Consider the following 18,549-nt stretch of genomic DNA (forward strand, 5'->3'; position numbering starts at 1 on the left):
AATGCGCCTTCTTCAGCCGAGTGTTATCTGCCGAAAATCTCCTTTACAGGTGATACACGCCGAGGTCTCTTCCTCCCCTAACCCCCCAACCTCTGGCACGAATGGATTTTCAATTGATTTTTCATTTGTCTTCCAGGCCCCCAAGTAGTTGGGTTGACAACTCTACACTCCGTCCCCTTAAATCCATGAGGTTTCCGGTCTCTCCTTTAAGTCGACGCCTCTCATCCATGCGTGGCGTTTCCATTCCAATTTGAAGGTATCTGTCTTTATCTTTTTTCCATTGCCGTTTTTGACTCACCCGTGAACTGTGTGTTAAAACTCCACCTGCACAGGGCCATTTTTGAACTGCTTCATTCTAATTTCAGATTGTTCATCTTGGCATTCCTCCTTTTCACCGCCTGTGTTCTCTGATTCTCACAGAGCGGTAAGTTATTATCACGATGTGGGAGTCACATTAGTCATTTAATTTTGCACCACGGTTCTACAAGAGTGTTCTGTTTAAATTACAGGCGGTCTTATTTTTAGAGAAGCTCCCCTGGTCCTCCGGACCCACGCAGGTTCCCGGATAGCAATATCTGTGGTAAGTCACCCCGGAATGCGTTATCCCCGCTGTGGCCCCCCTGGATTGGAAAGTTTTTTCGAAAGTTGTTGATGGTATTCCAAGTCCCTTTATGATTCGCTTCCCCACTTCAGTTTTCATTGTCCTTGGTTGCCTTAAACTGTGTGTTTCACTAAGTTCTGAGACTCCAAATGTGCATTATTTCTCCCCATTACTATTGATTAATCATGGACATTATGCCCCCCATCTATGTAAAACCTTAGGTATATGCAATGCCTGTACTTGTCATACCATATCTGTTAATATTTATGTTTATAAATCATTCTTTGTGTATGTTTTCTCTTCCCTCTTTTTAGCCGCCTGAGGCCCTGATGAGAATCTCCGCTGAATTAAAGGAGATTTGAAACGCGTAGGCCTAACATCCCTATGGTCTGCTTCCTTGTATAGGAGTTCATTTGATTTGTTAACCCCTTACAATTTTTGAGTACATTAACCACGTGTATCAACTTAGAATGAATGTTTGATGTAAAAAAAATGTTTTGGTTTTGTACTATTTTCAAAAAATTGTTTCCAATTTTCCATCAAATTTTAAGCAGACCCGGTTCTTTTACGTAGTGTGCTTGAGTCTAGTTTGAATGTGTTGTGAATGTGATATGACTGAAGTTTTGAATGTTTGATGTGTTCAGCCGAAAACAATCCAATGTGTCTGTCCATCTTTTGATTATCTTCTTTGCTTCTTCTCTAATGTACAGTAAAATTTACATCAAAATTGTAGATTTTTTTACAAAATAAAATTGCGACTAAACAGCAGTACCCTCTCTGGAATTAATTTTCTGCTTGTGGTTGATTAATGCTATTATGAAATAAATATTATCAGCACTGGCATCTTCTTTTGTTACTTACTATATAGGCTCAGCCTTGCTGAATAGAGCCAGCCCCATTTTTGTTTCCACACAGTAGGCAATGGCAGGCCCGGGACATGTTTTAAGGGGCTACTTAAGTGGTTGACACAATAGGTGCTGCAGGCCCGCAAATAGCATTTAATTTACCGGTCCTAGCTATGTGGTGTACCACTTTACAAGTGTCTTACAAGTAAACTGAATATGACAATCAAGTTTAAGCCAATGTTACAATGTTTTAGGGAGTGAGCACAAACACTTTAACACTGGTTAGCAGTGGGGTAAGGTGCACAACAAAAATGAATTCAGCAAATCAGGAGGGGTGAAGGCAAAGGTTTTGGGGGTGACCCTGCGGAGGGTCCAAGTCCTTCACATAAGCACTAACAACATTTGAAAACTAAACTGGTAGAGGCATACTTTTCAAGCCATTGACACCGTTTCTAGGGCATAGTGACACTTCAATTAATGGTAGGAGAACTAGAGCCCAATGTTTCTGTTAATATTTCACAAATCATCATTTTAGTATGCAACGGATCCATGATGCCCCACATCAAGTATGAGTATTTCTCACAGACTATGTTTGTGTTCATGAACAATTAGCCTTGCATTTACAACCAGAAACCCAAACTAGAAGTCCCAGATTCTGAACAATATAGTTAAACTCTTCAATGAATTTTTAAAAAGTTATCAGCTTTATTTTTTCACATACTTTTAAAACTGAACAAACTTGCATAAAATCAAACAACTAAAATAGCCACATAAAAAAACAGACATAAAAACCTATTGAACGAAGTCAGGGATCACCAAAGAACACTGAAATCACTACCTGGCCATGTTTTCATCCTCCGTATACAGCTGCTGGAATAAGCCTGGATGTGTGAACTAGGTTTCAGAAGCCCTAAACATAGTTTTACCCAGAAGGATAATTGAATTCAGCAGCCTCAGACTGCAGAAAATAAAATGAAAGTTGTTTTTGCTGAATGAAAGAAATAATGATCACAGATTAAGGGACAACTTTAAGGACTGATATAAAACTATTGGAGGTGTTAGAAGAGCAGACCTGTACAAGTAAATAAGAGGACATCAAAACAAAAATTAATCTGGTGAGGCGCGACATGACTACCTGGGAAAATAGCAAGAAAAACTGAAACACTCAAGGCACTTACTGAATTGTACTGGTCGGTATAAAGAGAATGTGTCTAGGTGCAGGAAAGTGCAATCACAATACACAAATAAGGATCCGGATTGCCACATCTCATTGTCTCAAGAAAATTGGATTTGCAAAGGATTGATGGAACCAAATGAAGGGGCACAAAAACTACAGAAGTGTCCAAGGGATCCCTGACATTTTGCACATCATTTCTTACCTTTCCTACGTACAGTAAGAAAAATGTCATATATATCTCAATGAATTAAAAATAAACACATTTAGCAATACAGTTTGACCACACCAGCAAATATTCGACAAATGCATCTTGTCTCATTTCTTGGTGCTGCTATTGTTCTGAAAGTGCGCAAAACAGAAAACACTCAATTAAACTGGAACCGGGCAAGGATTTCAGCGCTGCAAAGGGCAATGCAAACCAAAAACTACCATCAGCGCTTCGATTTCGAAAACAAAGAAGCGGTCTTTATTATACCTCCGTATGGTCGGTAGAGCGGACAACAAGAGCAAGTTCCAATAAATACAGGGTCTGACATTTTTTGGGGGGAGGAAAACGTATGGTGAAACTACAGTAATTAAGGACGCTGGGGTATGCTGGGGGAGTTTGCGCCCGTCGGCTCTTCATCATCATCATCATCTTCCATAACCTGCAAAGAATGAGGAAATGGTGTTCAGTAAATTAGTTGGTCTATATATGGTGGGAAACCATTTCAATATAAAAAAGGAATATGCTACTTACCAGTATGCATCTGTTCTTGGCATAGAGGGCTGCAGAGTGGTACATTTATGAATAGATCGCCATCTGGTGTTGGGCTCGGATGATTGCACTTGTTTTTCTCTTGGAGAAGTCTTTTGTCGTCACGAGACCGATGACTCCTCCTTTGGGTGCTAGTGCGCATGGGCATCGGCTCCATCCTTAGAATGTTTTGCCATTGTAGGGTTAGATGGAGTAGTGTAATAGAATACAGAAAGAGATGCCCATGTAAATGTATCTAAATAAGATAGTGTTGGAACAGACACAGGTTTCCGGGGAGGCAGGGAGGGCATGTACCACTCTGCAGCCCTCTATGCCAAGAACAGATGCATACTGGTAAGTAGCATATTCCGTTCGAGGCATATGGGCTGCAGATGGTACATTTATGAATAGATTATACAGCAGTTACCTCCCTAGCGGTGGTCACCCGTGTCTGTTGCAACCATTTGAAATAAAGTTTTTAATACAGCTTGGCCCACTCTGGCTTGTTGTGTTGCCTGCACATCATCAACACAGTAGTGTTTTGTGAAGGTATGTGGTGTAGACCAAGTTGCTGCTTTGCATATGTCATCTAGGGGAATGTTTCCTAAGAATGCCATAGATGCCCCTAGTGTACATGTAGAATGAGCTCTAGGAGGAACAGTTAATGTTCTCTTTGCTTTTATGTAACATATTTGTATACATTTTACAATCCATCTGGCAATTCCTGCTTTAGAGATTGGATTGCCCTTATGTGTTGGGGAAAACGCTACAAATCGTTGTTTAGTTTTCCTGAAATTTTGTGTTCTTTCTATGTAGTACAATATTGCCCTTTTGACATCTAATGTATGTAGGGCCCTTTCTGCTACCGTCTGTGGTTTTGGGAAAAAGACTGGTAGTTCCACTGGTTGATTGATGTGAAATGCTGAAATTACTTTAGGCAAGAACTTTGGGTTTGTTCTAAGAACCACTTTATTCTGGTGTAACTGTAGGAAAGGTTCTTGTATTGTCAATGTCTGTAATTCACTCACTCTCCTCTCCTGAGGGAGGTAATGGCTATAAGGAAGGCCACCTTCCATGTAAGGAATTGTATTTCACACCTATGCATAGGTTCGAAAGGTGGTCCCATTAGTCTGGTGAGTACTATGTTAAGATTCCAGACCAGGGAAGGTGGCAATCTTGGTGGAATGACTCTTTTGAGGCCTTCCATGAAGGCTTTGATTGCTGGCACTCTAAACAGGGATAGATGTTGCCTGTTTTGTAGGTACGCTGCTATAGCTGCCAGATGTACTCTAATAGATGTGTAAGCAAGGTTACATTGCTGCAAGTGTAGTAAGTAGCAAATAATATTTTTTGTTGATGTGTCTAGAGGGTTGATGTTGTTACTGGTACAGTATACAGCAAACCTTTTCCACTTTGCTGCATAGCATGCTCTGGTGGTAGGACGTCTTGCTTGCTTAATGATCTCCATACAGTTTGGAGGTAGATCTAAGTATCCAAATTCTAAGATCTCAGGAGCCAGATCACTAGGTTCAGTTGTTTGGGATCTGGGTGCATTATTTCTCCATGGTTCTGTGTAAGGTGCATGGGTGAAATTCTTAGTTTTTGGTGTGGCACTTGTGAGAGTTGCAGGAGCGTGGTGAACCACGGCTGCCGTGCCCACGTGGGTGCTACTAGTATCATGGTCATTGAGTGTTGTTGCAGTTTTCAAACCACTAATGGAATTAATGGGAGAGGGGGAAAAGCGTATGCAAATTTGTTGGACCAATTTATCCATAACGCATTGCCCTGCGACAGGTGGTGTGGGTACCTGGATGCGAAGCTTTGGCATTTTGCGTTCTGATGAGTGGCAAAGAGTTCTATCTCTGGTTGTCCCCATCTTTGGAAGAATGGCTGCAGTATTTGGTCGTGCAGTTCCCATTCGTGTATTTGTTCTGACTGTCTGCTTAAGATGTCTGCTATCTGATTTTGAACTCCTGGTAGATGTTCGGCTAATAGATAGATGTTTTGAGGAATGGCCCATCTCCAAATTTCCTGCGCTAGTCTGGATAGTTGGAGAGAGTGCGTCCCCCCCTGTTTTTGAATATAATACATTGCCGTCATGTTGTCCGTTTTGATCAGGACTGCTTTGTTGAGAATGTGCATTTGAAAGGCTTTTAATGCTAGAAACACTGCTAGTAGTTCTAGATGGTTGATGTGCAGTCTTTTTTCCTGTACACTCCATCTTCCCTGTACTGTATATTTCTCCATATGCGCTCCCCATCCGGTGAGCGATGCATCCACTGTTAGTATCACTTGTGGAATTGGTTCTAGGAACGACCGCCCTTTGGAAATGTTTGTTGTGTTCCACCACTTCAGAGAGCGGTGTGTGCGGTCGTCTACCAACACCAGATCTGTAATCTGTCCTTGATCCTGATTCCACTGTGTCGCTAAGCATTCTTGCAGCGGACGCATTTGTAGTCTGGCATATGGTATTAGCAGTATGCAGGATGACATCATCCCTAATAGCTGCATGAACACTCGCGCTGTTAGTGAGTGTTGTGGTTGAAATCTTTGAATCAATGTAAGCATTGTTTGAATCCTGACTGGATTGGGGTATACTTTGGCTTTCTCTGTGTCTATAGTAGCCCCTAGATATTGTTGAACTTTGTTTGGTTGCAGGTGGGATTTTGTGTAGTTCACCGTAAACCCTAGCTGGTGCAGCAACTGAATTGTATTTTGTGTGTTTTGAAGACATTCTTCTTGTGACTCGTCCAAGTAAGGGAAGACATGTATTTGTTGTCTTCTTAGGTGAGCTGCAACCACTGCTAGGCATTTTGTGAACACTCTTGGCGCTGTTGTGACCCCAAATGGAAGGACTTTGAATTGATAATGTTGTCCTTCTACAACAAACCTGAGGTATTTCCTGTGGGCTTTTTGAATTGGGATATGAAAGTAAGCGTCTTTTAGATCCAGTGTGGAAAGAAAGTCCCCTTTCTTCAGTAAAGGAAGTACTTGTTGGAGCGTGACCATGTGGAAATGTTCCGAATTTATGTATGCATTGAGAGGTCTGAGGTCTAGTATTGGCCTTAGAGACCCGTCTTTCTTGGGAATTAGGAAGTATAGAGAGTATACTCCTGTTCCTTGTTGGTGTTTTGGAACCTTCTCTATGGCATGCTTTTGTAGTAGTGATAGTACTTCCTGTTTTAACAGTGTTAGGTGATCTTGACTCATTGGACGCTGTTTGGGGGGGATGTTTGGTGGGGTAGCTGTGAGTTCCAGGCAATAACCATGTTGGATAATTTGTCGCACCCACCTGTCTGATGTGATGTTTTCCCAGACAGGTAGGAACTGTGATAGGCGTCCCTCGACCGGTGTTGTATGGTCTGGGGGGAGCTGAATGAAGTCACTATTTTGGGTTTGGAGAGTTGCGGTTGTTGTTGTTTCCGCGACCTCTACCCTTGTTGTTGTTACCTCTGTAACTGCCTCTAGAATTACCTCTGGGTGATGTTGGTGTAAAAGAGGTTGATTGCTGGCTTGTACCTGTATTCTTGGATCCGCCTCTATAGGTGGACCTACGAAAGGAACCTCTTTGAGTTGGCTGCTGCAATGCTCCCATTGATTTAGCCGTTTCTGTGTCCTTTTTCATCTTTTCTAAGGCATCATCTGTCCCTGAGCCGAAAAGTGTTTTCTCATCAAAAGGCTGGTTCAATAAGGATGTTTGTACCTCTTGTTTGAACCCTGAGATTCTGAGCCATGCATGTCTTCTTAGCATGATGCTTGTGTTTATGGATCTTGCTGCAGTGTCTGCTGCGTCTAGGGCGCACTTAATGGAAGTATTAGTTATTATCTTCCCTTCTTGTATGAGCTGATCTGCCTTCTTTTGATGTTCTTTAGGGAGATGCGTAATGAGTTTTTCTAACTCATCGTAATGAGCTCTGTCATAACGTGCAAGTAGCGCTTGTGTATTAGCTATGCGCCAGCTGTTTGCCGCTTGGGATGCTACTCTTTTGCCAGAGGCATCTATTAACTTAGACTCCTTGTCAGGAGGAGGAGCTTCTCCTGTAGTTAGTGAGTTTGCTCTCTTACGAGCGTTTGTGACCACTAGCGAGTCTAGAGGTATTTGTCCCTTGATAAATATTGGGTCCTTTGGGGCTGCCTTATATTTTTTTATCAATTCTTGGGTTTAATACCCTAGCCCTCACCGGGTCTTTGAATATTTCTGATGTGTGATTGAGGAGACCCTTAAGCATTGGTAGTGTTCCTGATGTTCTTTGTGCAGCAGGTAGTGTTTCTAAAAGGAAATCCTCTATTTGAGGTTCTGCATGTAATTCTACCTTGTGGTATTTAGCTGCCCTATTAATTAACTGTGCAAAACCTGTATTATCATCGGGTGGTGAAGGTTTTGAGGGATACAGTTCAGGGTCATTATCATTATCTGACACTACATTATAATCTTCCCATGGGTCTGCATCCTCTGGGACAGTGTCTTCATCGTCCCTAGGATGTTCCCCCTCTCCTATGTCACTTTCTACATCTGTTAGAGGTGTAGATGGGCGTGGTGTAACAGGAATAGTTGACAGAGTGTGAGGGTGAGGAAGAGGGTGTGTCTCTAGGTTGTGGAGAAAGGGGAGGAGTTGCATTCGTCCCCATTGTTCTCTTCTTAGGAGGAGGAGTCTTGTCGTCCAACTGTTCATTCTTCCTCTTTTTAGGTAGTTTTGCCACTACCTTGCCAGTTTGTGGATCAATAAACAAAGTCTTTTGTTTGGGATCTGTTTGATGCTCCTGTGTCGGTACCGAAGTTTTTGGTTCCGAAAGGTGCTTTTGCTTCTGACTGTCAACTTGTGTTTTCGGCACCGAGAGTTTATTCGAATCCGATATTTTCGGTGTCGAGGAAGTCTTCGACATCGAAGCATGTTTCGGTTTCGACATGGAATGTTTCGACTTCGAGCTATCCTTTGTATGGAGCTTCGGTGTCGATGTCGAGGTAGGCCGTTTCTCGGATCCAATATGGTGGGAAGCCGAGTGTTTCGGTTTCGTTGCCAAGCTTTTTCGGTTGTCTGACCGGGCTCGAAGGCGGGGTCGACACCGAGCGGGGTCGTTTTTTTGGTAAAGGGACGTCGTCACTCGCGGTTTGATGAACGTCACTTTCTTCGATGTCAGACTCGTCCGCTTCCGACCCCGACTCGTCCTCATCTTCTTCTTCCTCTTCGCGGGGCTGGGCCTCGGACAGCTCCGGGATTGGCTCTGACTGCATTCTCGACGCCTCGTCTCTTCGGGCTCGACGGTTTCTAATCGTCGACTTGGAGGAGAATGCTGCGCAAGCTTCACAGTCCCTGGATTCGTGTTCAGGGGATAAGCAGAGGTTGCACACCTCGTGGAGGTCTTTGTGTGGGAACTTAGCACCACACGTTGGACATTTTTTGAATGGAGTCCTTTCCATGGACTCCGGGCTGGACTACATCGAGATGGGCCTCCCGGTCTCGTCGATGTAGAAGTTGGAAATCTTGTTGTTGACGTCGAAGCGCATCGAAATGGAAATGTACTCGCGATCGATAACAATACCGTGGAATTGGAAAGGGAATACGCGCCGAAATATAACTTTTTTGTCGAAGTCGATCCGGAGCGCTTTGATCCTCATCCGAACCTGATGGCGGAAAAAAACAATCTAAGGATGGAGCCGATGCCCATGCGCACTAGCACCCAAAGGAGGAGTCATCGGTCTTGTGACGGCAAAAGACTTCTCCAAGAGAAAAACAAGTGCAATCATCCGAGCCCAACACCAGATGGCGATCTATTCATAAATGTACCATCTGCAGCCCATATGCCTCGAACACAGTATTATAGTATAGAAATCGGTTTCTACAAAGCCAAAACACAGTACATCCAGAGTACACAATAAAACGTTTCTACAAGCAATAACTTAAGTGGAAAAATCTCATACAGTTTTTAAAACAATACTTTAGTCAACTTGATTATACTCTCATGAAGTGTGTTATTCCAGACCCTTCATATGCTTCATAAGAGGACTTATTACTGTTATGTAAATATACAGTGGTTGTACATACATTTTTATTCCTAGCCTTCAAGACCGTCCACAGAAATGTTGCTACTGAAAATAAGAAATAGTTTCTTCCGACAATGTGATGGAAGACTAGTACTTCTACAACACTCTTGATGCTATGTTTTAGAAAGGTTTAGAAGAATTGATGCTTGTAATTAAATCACTGCAAATCGAAAGGCAGTCAGGGTATAGAGGCTACATACCAAGATGTATAAATACTTCCCTGAAGTTATTGCTCTCGTGCTGCTCCAACACAGGGAGTACTTCCTTGTGACACAAGGCAATATTCTGTATGTTTTCCAAATACAGCAAGGACAAAACTCTCTCCTCATTCGATAGTGCCCTATCATTTTTAAACCTAGACCGCAAAATCAGCTCTAAATACCTGGCTAACCACTTCATGTCTTTGCTCCCAGATTTAGTATTGGTACAAGAGCAATGTTTTAATCTTGGTTAATTGTGAGATCTCAGAGAAATTCTCTTTTAAAGAGGCACAGGACAAGGATGGCTGCTGTAGCCATCCTGTGTTATAGTTTATCTCAAACCTTTTTTTATTTCAATTGTGCCATCATCCAAATATCTAATTCTTTTTAGACTTGACAGAAATCTGTACTGCATGCATGATGGATCTTCTTCTCTATCAACAATGTTATCGAATAGACACACGACTGATATTGCTTTATTGACTTGAAAGAAATAATTAATAATATTCCAAAGAAACACTTACAGCAACTTTATTCTAAGACATTGCTGTCGGCTTGTGGTGAAAAACAACGACCAGGAAGGGATAAGATATTGCTTAAGCTCTTGTACAACTGAGTGGATCTTTGCATGACGGTCCACCAGCTATATTATTAGATGGCTTATGTGCTCACTTGGCTGCCAAAATGAATCATTTGACTCCCTGTCCTCAATCGTTTTTTGAATGGTTATTTGATGAAAATCGAAGAAGCTGTAGTGATAAAATTCCAATACCTGCTTCTCGTTAAGCACCTACATCTCGGGTGTCAACACCGATTGTGCACTTTATCGCACATGGTTTTAAGATTGCGACCATCTATGTACACTCACCCACTTTAGCTAACTATTAACCGAGACGCTGTATACCTTACGTAATATTAGACCGGCTGAGAGGGGTAAATTGGTAATTAAGACCTCAACAAATCTCTGACACCAATGAGGTCTGCAGTTTGGTTGGTTCACGATCAGCCTTAAATCTTCTGAAGTAAGATTAATTAAAAGATTTACAGGTGAGATAATATTTTATTTCCATGGTCAGTAAAAATACACCTCAGTTCTGAATACGTTGGAAGAGGGGTTTGGCTTCACTCTATGTATAGCTGGCTGTTATCAACTAGCATGTAGGAACCAAAAGGATGATCAAACATCTCTCAGTAAGAAATTAATAGAGGATGTCTCTTTATTTGCATCTTGAAAGTGCGGGTCCCCATCACTTAAATTATTTTATTTTAAAGTTGACATGTCTAATCTTGGCCTACAACATTTTAATACAATTGTTGTCAATATTTACGATAAGATAACTAAATAGTGTATCCAGATGACATATCAATGGCCCAAATGCTGCTGGGGGTCAATTCTACATATATGTTGGATGCTTGTCCGAATCTACACATTTTTGGAAACCTGTTTTCCATGAATCCCTTCCTCTTGATTCACTAGATTAGGCCAAGACCCCAGCATCTTTCTAAACAACTGTCCACATGCATTCACCCTAGCAGGCGGGGCTGGAGCAACTATACCTCACCTTGCAGCTCACACCGTCATAAATATCTTCCAAATTATAATTTTATTGAATTGTCCTTATTGAGACAATGACAACTAAGTCAGAGAATGGAACAACTATACAAATCACTGGAAGACATCTCAAATATATTTTGATATAACAGATTATTGCATCTAGCTCGCTTTATGCTCACTTTGTTTTGGTTATTGGTATGTACATCATTCTCTTTCCTGATGCTCTTTAGTTTTAATCATTAAGAATTTATTTTGTGCTAACGTCACACAATGCCTTTTCCCACTTCGTTTTCTACTCCTTTTGTGTTTGCTATGAATGGTTTACACAAATAAAAAAAAGCTGGTGCCAATCACTGCCTCTTCAGTGTGGCAAATAGTGGGTAGAACAAGAAGAAATGTTTTTAAGGATGAAGCCTATTTTTTCAAATGTAACTGAGGGCGACTCGACCACTAAATGAATAAACAGTAGGCACCCTGGGCACCTAACTGAAGAGGAATACTGGCGATTGAAAAATTTCCTATGACACAGCATTTCTCAGATTTTTCTTTCCAACTTCCATTTCAACAAACTGAATGCAATGGATGGGTGATAAGTGATGCAGTAAGCCTCTGCAGCAACATTGGAAAATCCACAGGGTGAGCAAAACACTTAGCCAGGACAGGTAACATTGTCACTATAACAAATTAGCAACTAGGTCGCAAACTACTAAGGAAATAAAAAAAAAATTATAGTAAAATATGGAGCAAAATACCTTGCACTGACATGTAAGGCACCCATTTGGGAAAATCCAGTGGCTACTGATTGCATGACAAATCTTGAAGCCTTTAGTTTTTTCGTTTGCAGTTTGGGATGGATGCAAGCGTTTCCCGCTACTGATGACTACAAATGTATAGTGCATTCCCACCTCTTTAGTCTTGGAGCACTTTCAGAAACTTTCCACAAAAATCCCAGATCCATATAAACAACCCAGATTCTGACAGGCGTTTGGGATTATTACAAATAATGGGTATGAACCATGCCATCACAGGACACAGCAGATTAAAAAATCTGCATTCACCCCAGATTAAAAATAAAACAAGAATACGAAGGGCGTCTGGCATATCCAAACAGGAGTCTTAAACCACTTTTCAACCACCCATTTAAGTCTAGCCAACACCAACTGTAACATTTTGGTTCCTAGCCACAAATTGTTCAACAATCCTTTCCTGTTATAACATTCATTGTTCTAAGCACAACAAAAAGTACTCTACCAAAACAACAACCAGTACTGTAGCTGAAACAAGATTAGTAAAGGTTAATTTTGGTTAATGTGAAAGTAAAAGATGTTTAGTCCTAAAGAGTTCTAGTTTGTTTGGTTTATGGCACGGTGTGCCGAAAGGACTGTTTAACATTCTATAGCTGAAAACTTTGCCAATACAGAGTAAACCAGTTAATGGCTAAGAGCAACATTTGATCTTGCACAGAGCACACAAAGCAGGTGTAAGGAAAATGAAGCAGACATCAGGGTTTTGTTGACTGTAGGCAAACCATGTATGTGGTGCTCGGTAATGTCAACTTTGAAGCGAGAGCAGCTCTGGGCTGGACAAGTCACACCCAAGTGTGGTCAGTGTTTACTTGCCTGCTCCACGCCTTCCACTTCCGGGATGTAAAACTGTAACATGTTCTGGATGCCACTTTTGAGCGTAATGATGGAGCTGGGGCAGCTGGTGCAGGAGCCCTGAAGCCGCAGCAGGACAATGCCGTCCTCAAAGCCTTTGTAGATCACGTCGCCGCCATCCTCCTGCACCGTGGGCCTAGTGAGACAGCAAAGAAAGAGTGGAAACTGATTCAAAAGTAGCACAATGACTCTCCGTAGGCAGTAGCCTGGCAAGGACTAATAATAACTGACCTTTCACACAGTACTAATCACCAAAGTTTCAAGGCGCTTAGGAAAGGCGTTACAACTAGTTTGGTTTATTAAAAAAATATCGCAAATGAACAGCAATAGCAAAACAATCCTCAATAAGACAACTATTAAATCAAAACGTGAATATGTGCCTGGTATGCCCAAAAATGTGTATTTTTTATTAAAACCCCAACAAGGGATGAAAACAAACATGAAACGAAAATAATTACACTATGTAGACATTGTGCATACTTTTAAACACGAAAAACCATCCAGTGAAAACATGAAACAAAATGCTTGCACATTCAAGTGGCCAAACAATTTCCCGCATTGCTTTTGCTTACGAATTTCAGTTGGAAAACTGTGGGAAAAAGCAGCAGTGTATACTTGCTCAATATCCGTTTTTCAGACTTTATGGAATGAACGTTACATTTTAAGCAGACTGGAGGTAACCCCTGACTGGCTTGAATATGTCCGTTTTTAAGCAAGAAATCATTTTTTGGCACACCTGAGCAGTCTGTCTTTAGATGCCTTGGAAGGCCGCCATATTAGCACCACCGTGTGGGACGATTTAGAATACGGTGTAAAGGCCACCCAGGGCCAGGTGTTAAATCTCGGCAGCAAAGGAACCCTGCGTGTAATATTCAGTTTACAGGTTTGAATCCCGGCAGGGCTGGCATTAATCATTTAAGGTTGACAAATCGAACACGTATATAAAGAACAGAGCGCTATGCAATTACAAAGTACAGAACCGTGCACCACTTATAAAACTAAAAGTTGTGAATATGAACGAGGTAGCTACCCTTGTCAAACAGACTTTCATTAGTGTGTGCCTTCGCCTATTCACTGGCTTTAGCCTATTCGATTTTTAGGTCTCGTGACCTACAATGCGCGCAAGCGCATTGAGGGATCGAGAATTCAAGTGCTCAAAATCCTCATGAAACCACCAGCTTTTTTGCTGGCGTTTTCATGAAGTTCACGTGGCCACAGGCACGCGCTTTTGGGCCATAAACTTGCACAGCCAGCTTCCCCCAGGCCGTAGCAGCACTCCTCCCACACCAGCACCTCTCCCCTCGCAAACACAGCCTTTACTTCTCCTCCCCTAACTTTGCCGTCAGAACTCTGCTCTCCCCTCAGGCGCCGTGACATACTTCAAAGGCTTATCACTTCACACGGCCGGCCGCAGGCCGTGCAACCAGAGCACTTCAGTTGGTGCGCAGCCCCCCTCCCAGCACTGCCTTGTTTTCCCTTTCTTTTCTTTTTCTTTACATTTCCTTTTAACCGTTTTACTTGGTCGTTAGTCGTTTATTAGAAGATTCTTAAACTATCAACAACAATTACAATACAGCAGCTGAAACAACAGCCCTTTGAAATCGAGCGTTTTGTGTTTTTTACGATATATTTAGTATTGTTAAGTTGTACTGTTTTCTTCTCCTTCCTGCTACCCAGGCTCCGCATTTCACCCATTGAAATAACTTTAGAGCAGCATAAAAGGGTATACAAACAAAGTAATGTAACTAAACAGAACATATATTCTTAACTAAATGTGGCATATACATGGATAATATATGGAACGTATGTAAGCATAACATACCATATGTAGAGTGCAGAGTGCAGATTCAGAGTGCAGTGTGCAGAGTGCAGATTGTGGGTGCAGATTGTGGGTGCAGATTGTGGGTGCAGATTGTGGGTGCAGATTGTGGGTGCAGATTCAGAGTGCAGATTCAGAGTGCAGATTCAGAGTGCAGATTCAGAGTGCAGATTGTGGGTGCATATTCAGGGTGCAGATTGTGGGTGCAGATTGTGGGTGCAGATTCAGAGTGCAGATTCAGAGTGCAGATTCAGAGTGCAGATTCAGAGTGCAGATTCAGGGTGCAGATTGTGGGTGCAGATTGTGGGTGCAGATTCAGAGTGCAGATTCAGAGTGCAGATTCAGAGTGCAGATTCAGAGTGCAGATTGTGGGTGCAGATTGTGGGTGCAGATTGTGGGTGCAGATTCAGGGTGCAGATTCAGGGTGCAGATTCAGAGTGCAGATTCAGAGTGCAGATTCAGAGTGCAGATTCAGAGTGCAGATTCAGAGTGCAGATTCAGAGTGCAGATTCAGAGTGCAGATTCAGAGTGCAGATTCAGAGTGCAGATTGTGGGTGCAGATTCAGAGTGCAGATTCAGAGTGCAGATTCAGAGTGCAGATTCAGAGTGCAGATTCAGAGTGCAGATTCAGAGTGCAGATTCAGAGTGCAGATTGTGGGTGCAGATTGTGGGTGCAGATTGTGGGTGCAGATTGTGGGTGCAGATTGTGGGTGCAGATTGTGGGTGCAGATTGTGGGTGCAGATTGTGGGTGCAGATTGTGAGTGCAGATTGTGAGTGCAGATTGTGAGTGCAGATTGTGAGTGCAGATTGTGGGTGCAGATTCAGAGTGCAGATTGTGAGTGCAGATTGTGAGTGCAGATTGTGAGTGCAGATTGTGGGTGCAGATTGTGGGTGCAGATTGTGGGTGCAGATTGTGGGTGCAGATTGTGAGTGCAGATTGTGAGTGCAGATTGTGAGTGCAGATTCAGAGTGCAGATTGTGGGTGCAGATTGTGGGTGCAGATTCAGAGTGCAGATTCAGGGTGCAGATTGTGGGTGCAGATTGTGGGTGCAGATTGTGGGTGCAGATTGTGGGTGCAGATTCAGGGTGCAGATTCAGGGTGCAGATTCAGGGTGCAGATTGTGGGTGCAGATTGTGGGTGCAGATTGTGGGTGCAGATTGTGGGTGCAGATTCAGGGTGCAGATTCAGGGTGCAGATTCAGGGTGCAGATTCAGAGTGCAGATTCAGAGAAAACTCAGCACCACCACCACAGCATCAATCTGTGCAACCATTCAACAACAACTGGTTCAATTATGTTCTCTCAATGTTTCAAGCTTTATTACAAATGTCACAAAAATATGTTATTTCACTTCTGTTCTTGGATTTTCATCACAATAAAATACACTGAACATAATCTTCACAAACGTTATTTACAAAAGTTTAAGCTATTGCCAATATAAATGACAATCACTTTTATTTAAGTATTAATTATTTAAAAAAATTAAAAGCCGTTGCTATTTGTAATATCAATACATCTAAGTCACGTAAAAACAAAACATGTTGCATTACAAATGCTATAGTCACATGTGCGAAAGTTATAACTAATGGCATTGAAAATGACAAAGCTATTAATTTAGCTATTTTCAAAATCAACACAAATAAAAAAATTGTCATTTACAAGACCAATAGCTCAAACTTTCATAATGCGAGACCTATTGCATTGCAAATGCTTGTTTTTTTACCTGGTAACAGAAAGCAAAATAGGGCGACAGCTTATCGATTCATAAAAGGGAAACTGGAGTGACTTACTCCATGTACAACATAATTTTGCATAATTTACATATTTTTTTCACAAGTTATGTTCGTAAACTATGCACGGTGAAAAAATAAGGCACACTTAGTGAGACACAAACGCAGAATACTGAACAAGGAACCTGAACATGACTAGACAGCTGCAACCTGAAGTTGATCCAGGTTGGCCTCGTTGCACTGGAGTTGGCAGATAACCAGCATAATCAAGATGTTACAGTCATGAACCCAAAACATGTCGGACATGCAATTATCACTACACTCTTGACAACAAGCATTGGCAAAGTCAATAGGTCTTGCCTATGCACGAGCAATTGGCTTTGTGTAGGAAGCTGGCTCTTTATATAGTATACCAAAAACTGGTACGCTGTGTAAAGAGTCCAGATATCCCTTATAAGTGAACAGGGACTTGCTCTACCAATGTGCTTCATCTAGGGTAATGTGGTCGAGTAGCCTTACGCGTATATGACAGGAGTGTTAGACATTTGTTGCATACGTAGTTAAAAATGATGCACACACTCAAAAATGAGATCCACACCAATTTAGAAAAAAATGGTCTTTTTATATAGATTTTGAAACCAAGAACTTCATAAAGAGGTAAGTACATTTTTGTAATAGACTTCACAGTTTTAGCAATGTTAACCAACAGTGCGTTTTTAACGCAACGCTTTCCTAGATGTTGAATCCTTTTGCGTTGGACCCCTCTTGGTTGTGAGGTGATAGAGGGATAAGGACCAAAGTTCTACCAGCAGATCGGTATTTTCAGCCCTGATGAGTCTGGGTGCAGAGGTGCTGGATGGGTTGGGAAAGAGGGGGCACTTGGAAATCGGCTGCAAAGGGGGACTTGAGGACAAGTCCAGAAGCTCCCAACAGGTGGCTTCGGTTGTGAGAGTCCTTGGAGCATGGGGGAGCAGTCGGATTCCTTAGGCCAGTGCCAGGCTAATCGGGTGCAGAAAGTTTGTAGTTGGCTGGTTCTCGTGCATCAAGGCACTCACTGTTGTTGGTAAAGGTCAGCAAGGGGGACAAAAACAGGACATCTGGGCCACTCTTGGGTGCTGGCCTCTGCTGTGCTGACTTCTCTCGTCGGGTGGCTGTCTGATGTTGGAGTCCGGCCTGTACTTTGGACATGCTTTGGTCGCGGCAAGGGTCCGGTAGCCTGGGTTTTGATGCAGGAGCGCTAATGGAGATCCTGGCATCTTCAGGCTAGGAAAGAAGATCTGAACTCGTTGAGGGCGCCAACCTTCTCCTGGGTGGCTACTGCTCAGTGGACAGCAGCTTCTTTAAATACCAGATGTAGCTGTTGATGCTTGCAAGCGAGTTGCTCATCTGCTCCAAGGGAGATGCTAGCTGTTGGGCGAAGTACTGGCAACCTTCCGGGGCTTGTGGAGGATGCACAGCTGTAGGACAAGTTGGGTCTTTGCAATTGTTGAGTTTAGGAGTGTGCAGGCAGGGTTTGGTGCCAAAAGTCCACAGCAGTCTTCAGTTCTTACGGGAGTCAGCTCTTCACTGTCCTCCTCTTTGTGGTCAGTGGTATCTGAAGTTCTAGAGTCAGAATGCCCCTAAATACTACATTTAGGGGCATTAGGGGAGTGGAGAGTAGCAGCCAATGGGCTACCTATCCTTAGGATCACTACACCCTCTATATGACCACTTCCAAAAGTGGTGAATCAATGAATGAGTGTGAAAATCGCACTCAGTAATCCTAAATATTTCAATAATACGATATGTGTGCAATGTCAGATTTATGTCTGCTAACATACATGAAGAACCTGAAAGTGGCCTAGCCCTTGAAAGCAGCTAGGACTCTGACATGCATCAACTTCAAGAGGTGTTCCATTATTCATTTTAATCATTATATTGCAACGATTTCAATTATTCATTTCATACAGTCCGTTGAACACTGTTGTATCAGAAATACAAGTACAAATTATACAAGCAAAATTTTTTGCACAATACATTTCAATACATAACCCAATGCATTTCGGAACTATTTGTTCCTTCGTCGGGGGTTCTGTTGAAACACAAAGATAAAGGGAAACATATTACTTTTGATGCCTGGTCTACATGAACTGAAGCTTAACACATTTTTTTATGTGGAATGTGCAAGTCAGCACTTTCGGGCATG

At 42.3% G+C, this 18,549-nt stretch overlaps 1 protein-coding gene across 1 annotated transcript in view; it reads right to left on the minus strand.

Moving 5' to 3' along the window:
- Positions 1–2,133: 2,133 nt before the first annotated feature.
- The window catches only part of NFU1 (NFU1 iron-sulfur cluster scaffold), a 127,436-nt gene continuing 111,020 nt past the window's right edge, over positions 2,134–18,549 (minus strand). The window contains exons 7-8 of the mRNA XM_078666671.1: positions 12,777–12,951; positions 2,134–3,270 (exon numbers count right to left, since the gene is read on the minus strand). Coding sequence (XP_078522797.1) covers positions 3,199–3,270; positions 12,777–12,951 — 247 coding nt within the window. The 3' untranslated portion in view covers positions 2,134–3,198. The remainder of the gene's footprint in view (positions 3,271–12,776; positions 12,952–18,549) is intronic.

Source organism: Lissotriton helveticus, chromosome 11, assembly GCF_964261635.1.
Source record: "Lissotriton helveticus chromosome 11, aLisHel1.1, whole genome shotgun sequence".
Taxonomy (NCBI): Eukaryota; Metazoa; Chordata; class Amphibia; order Caudata; family Salamandridae; genus Lissotriton; species Lissotriton helveticus.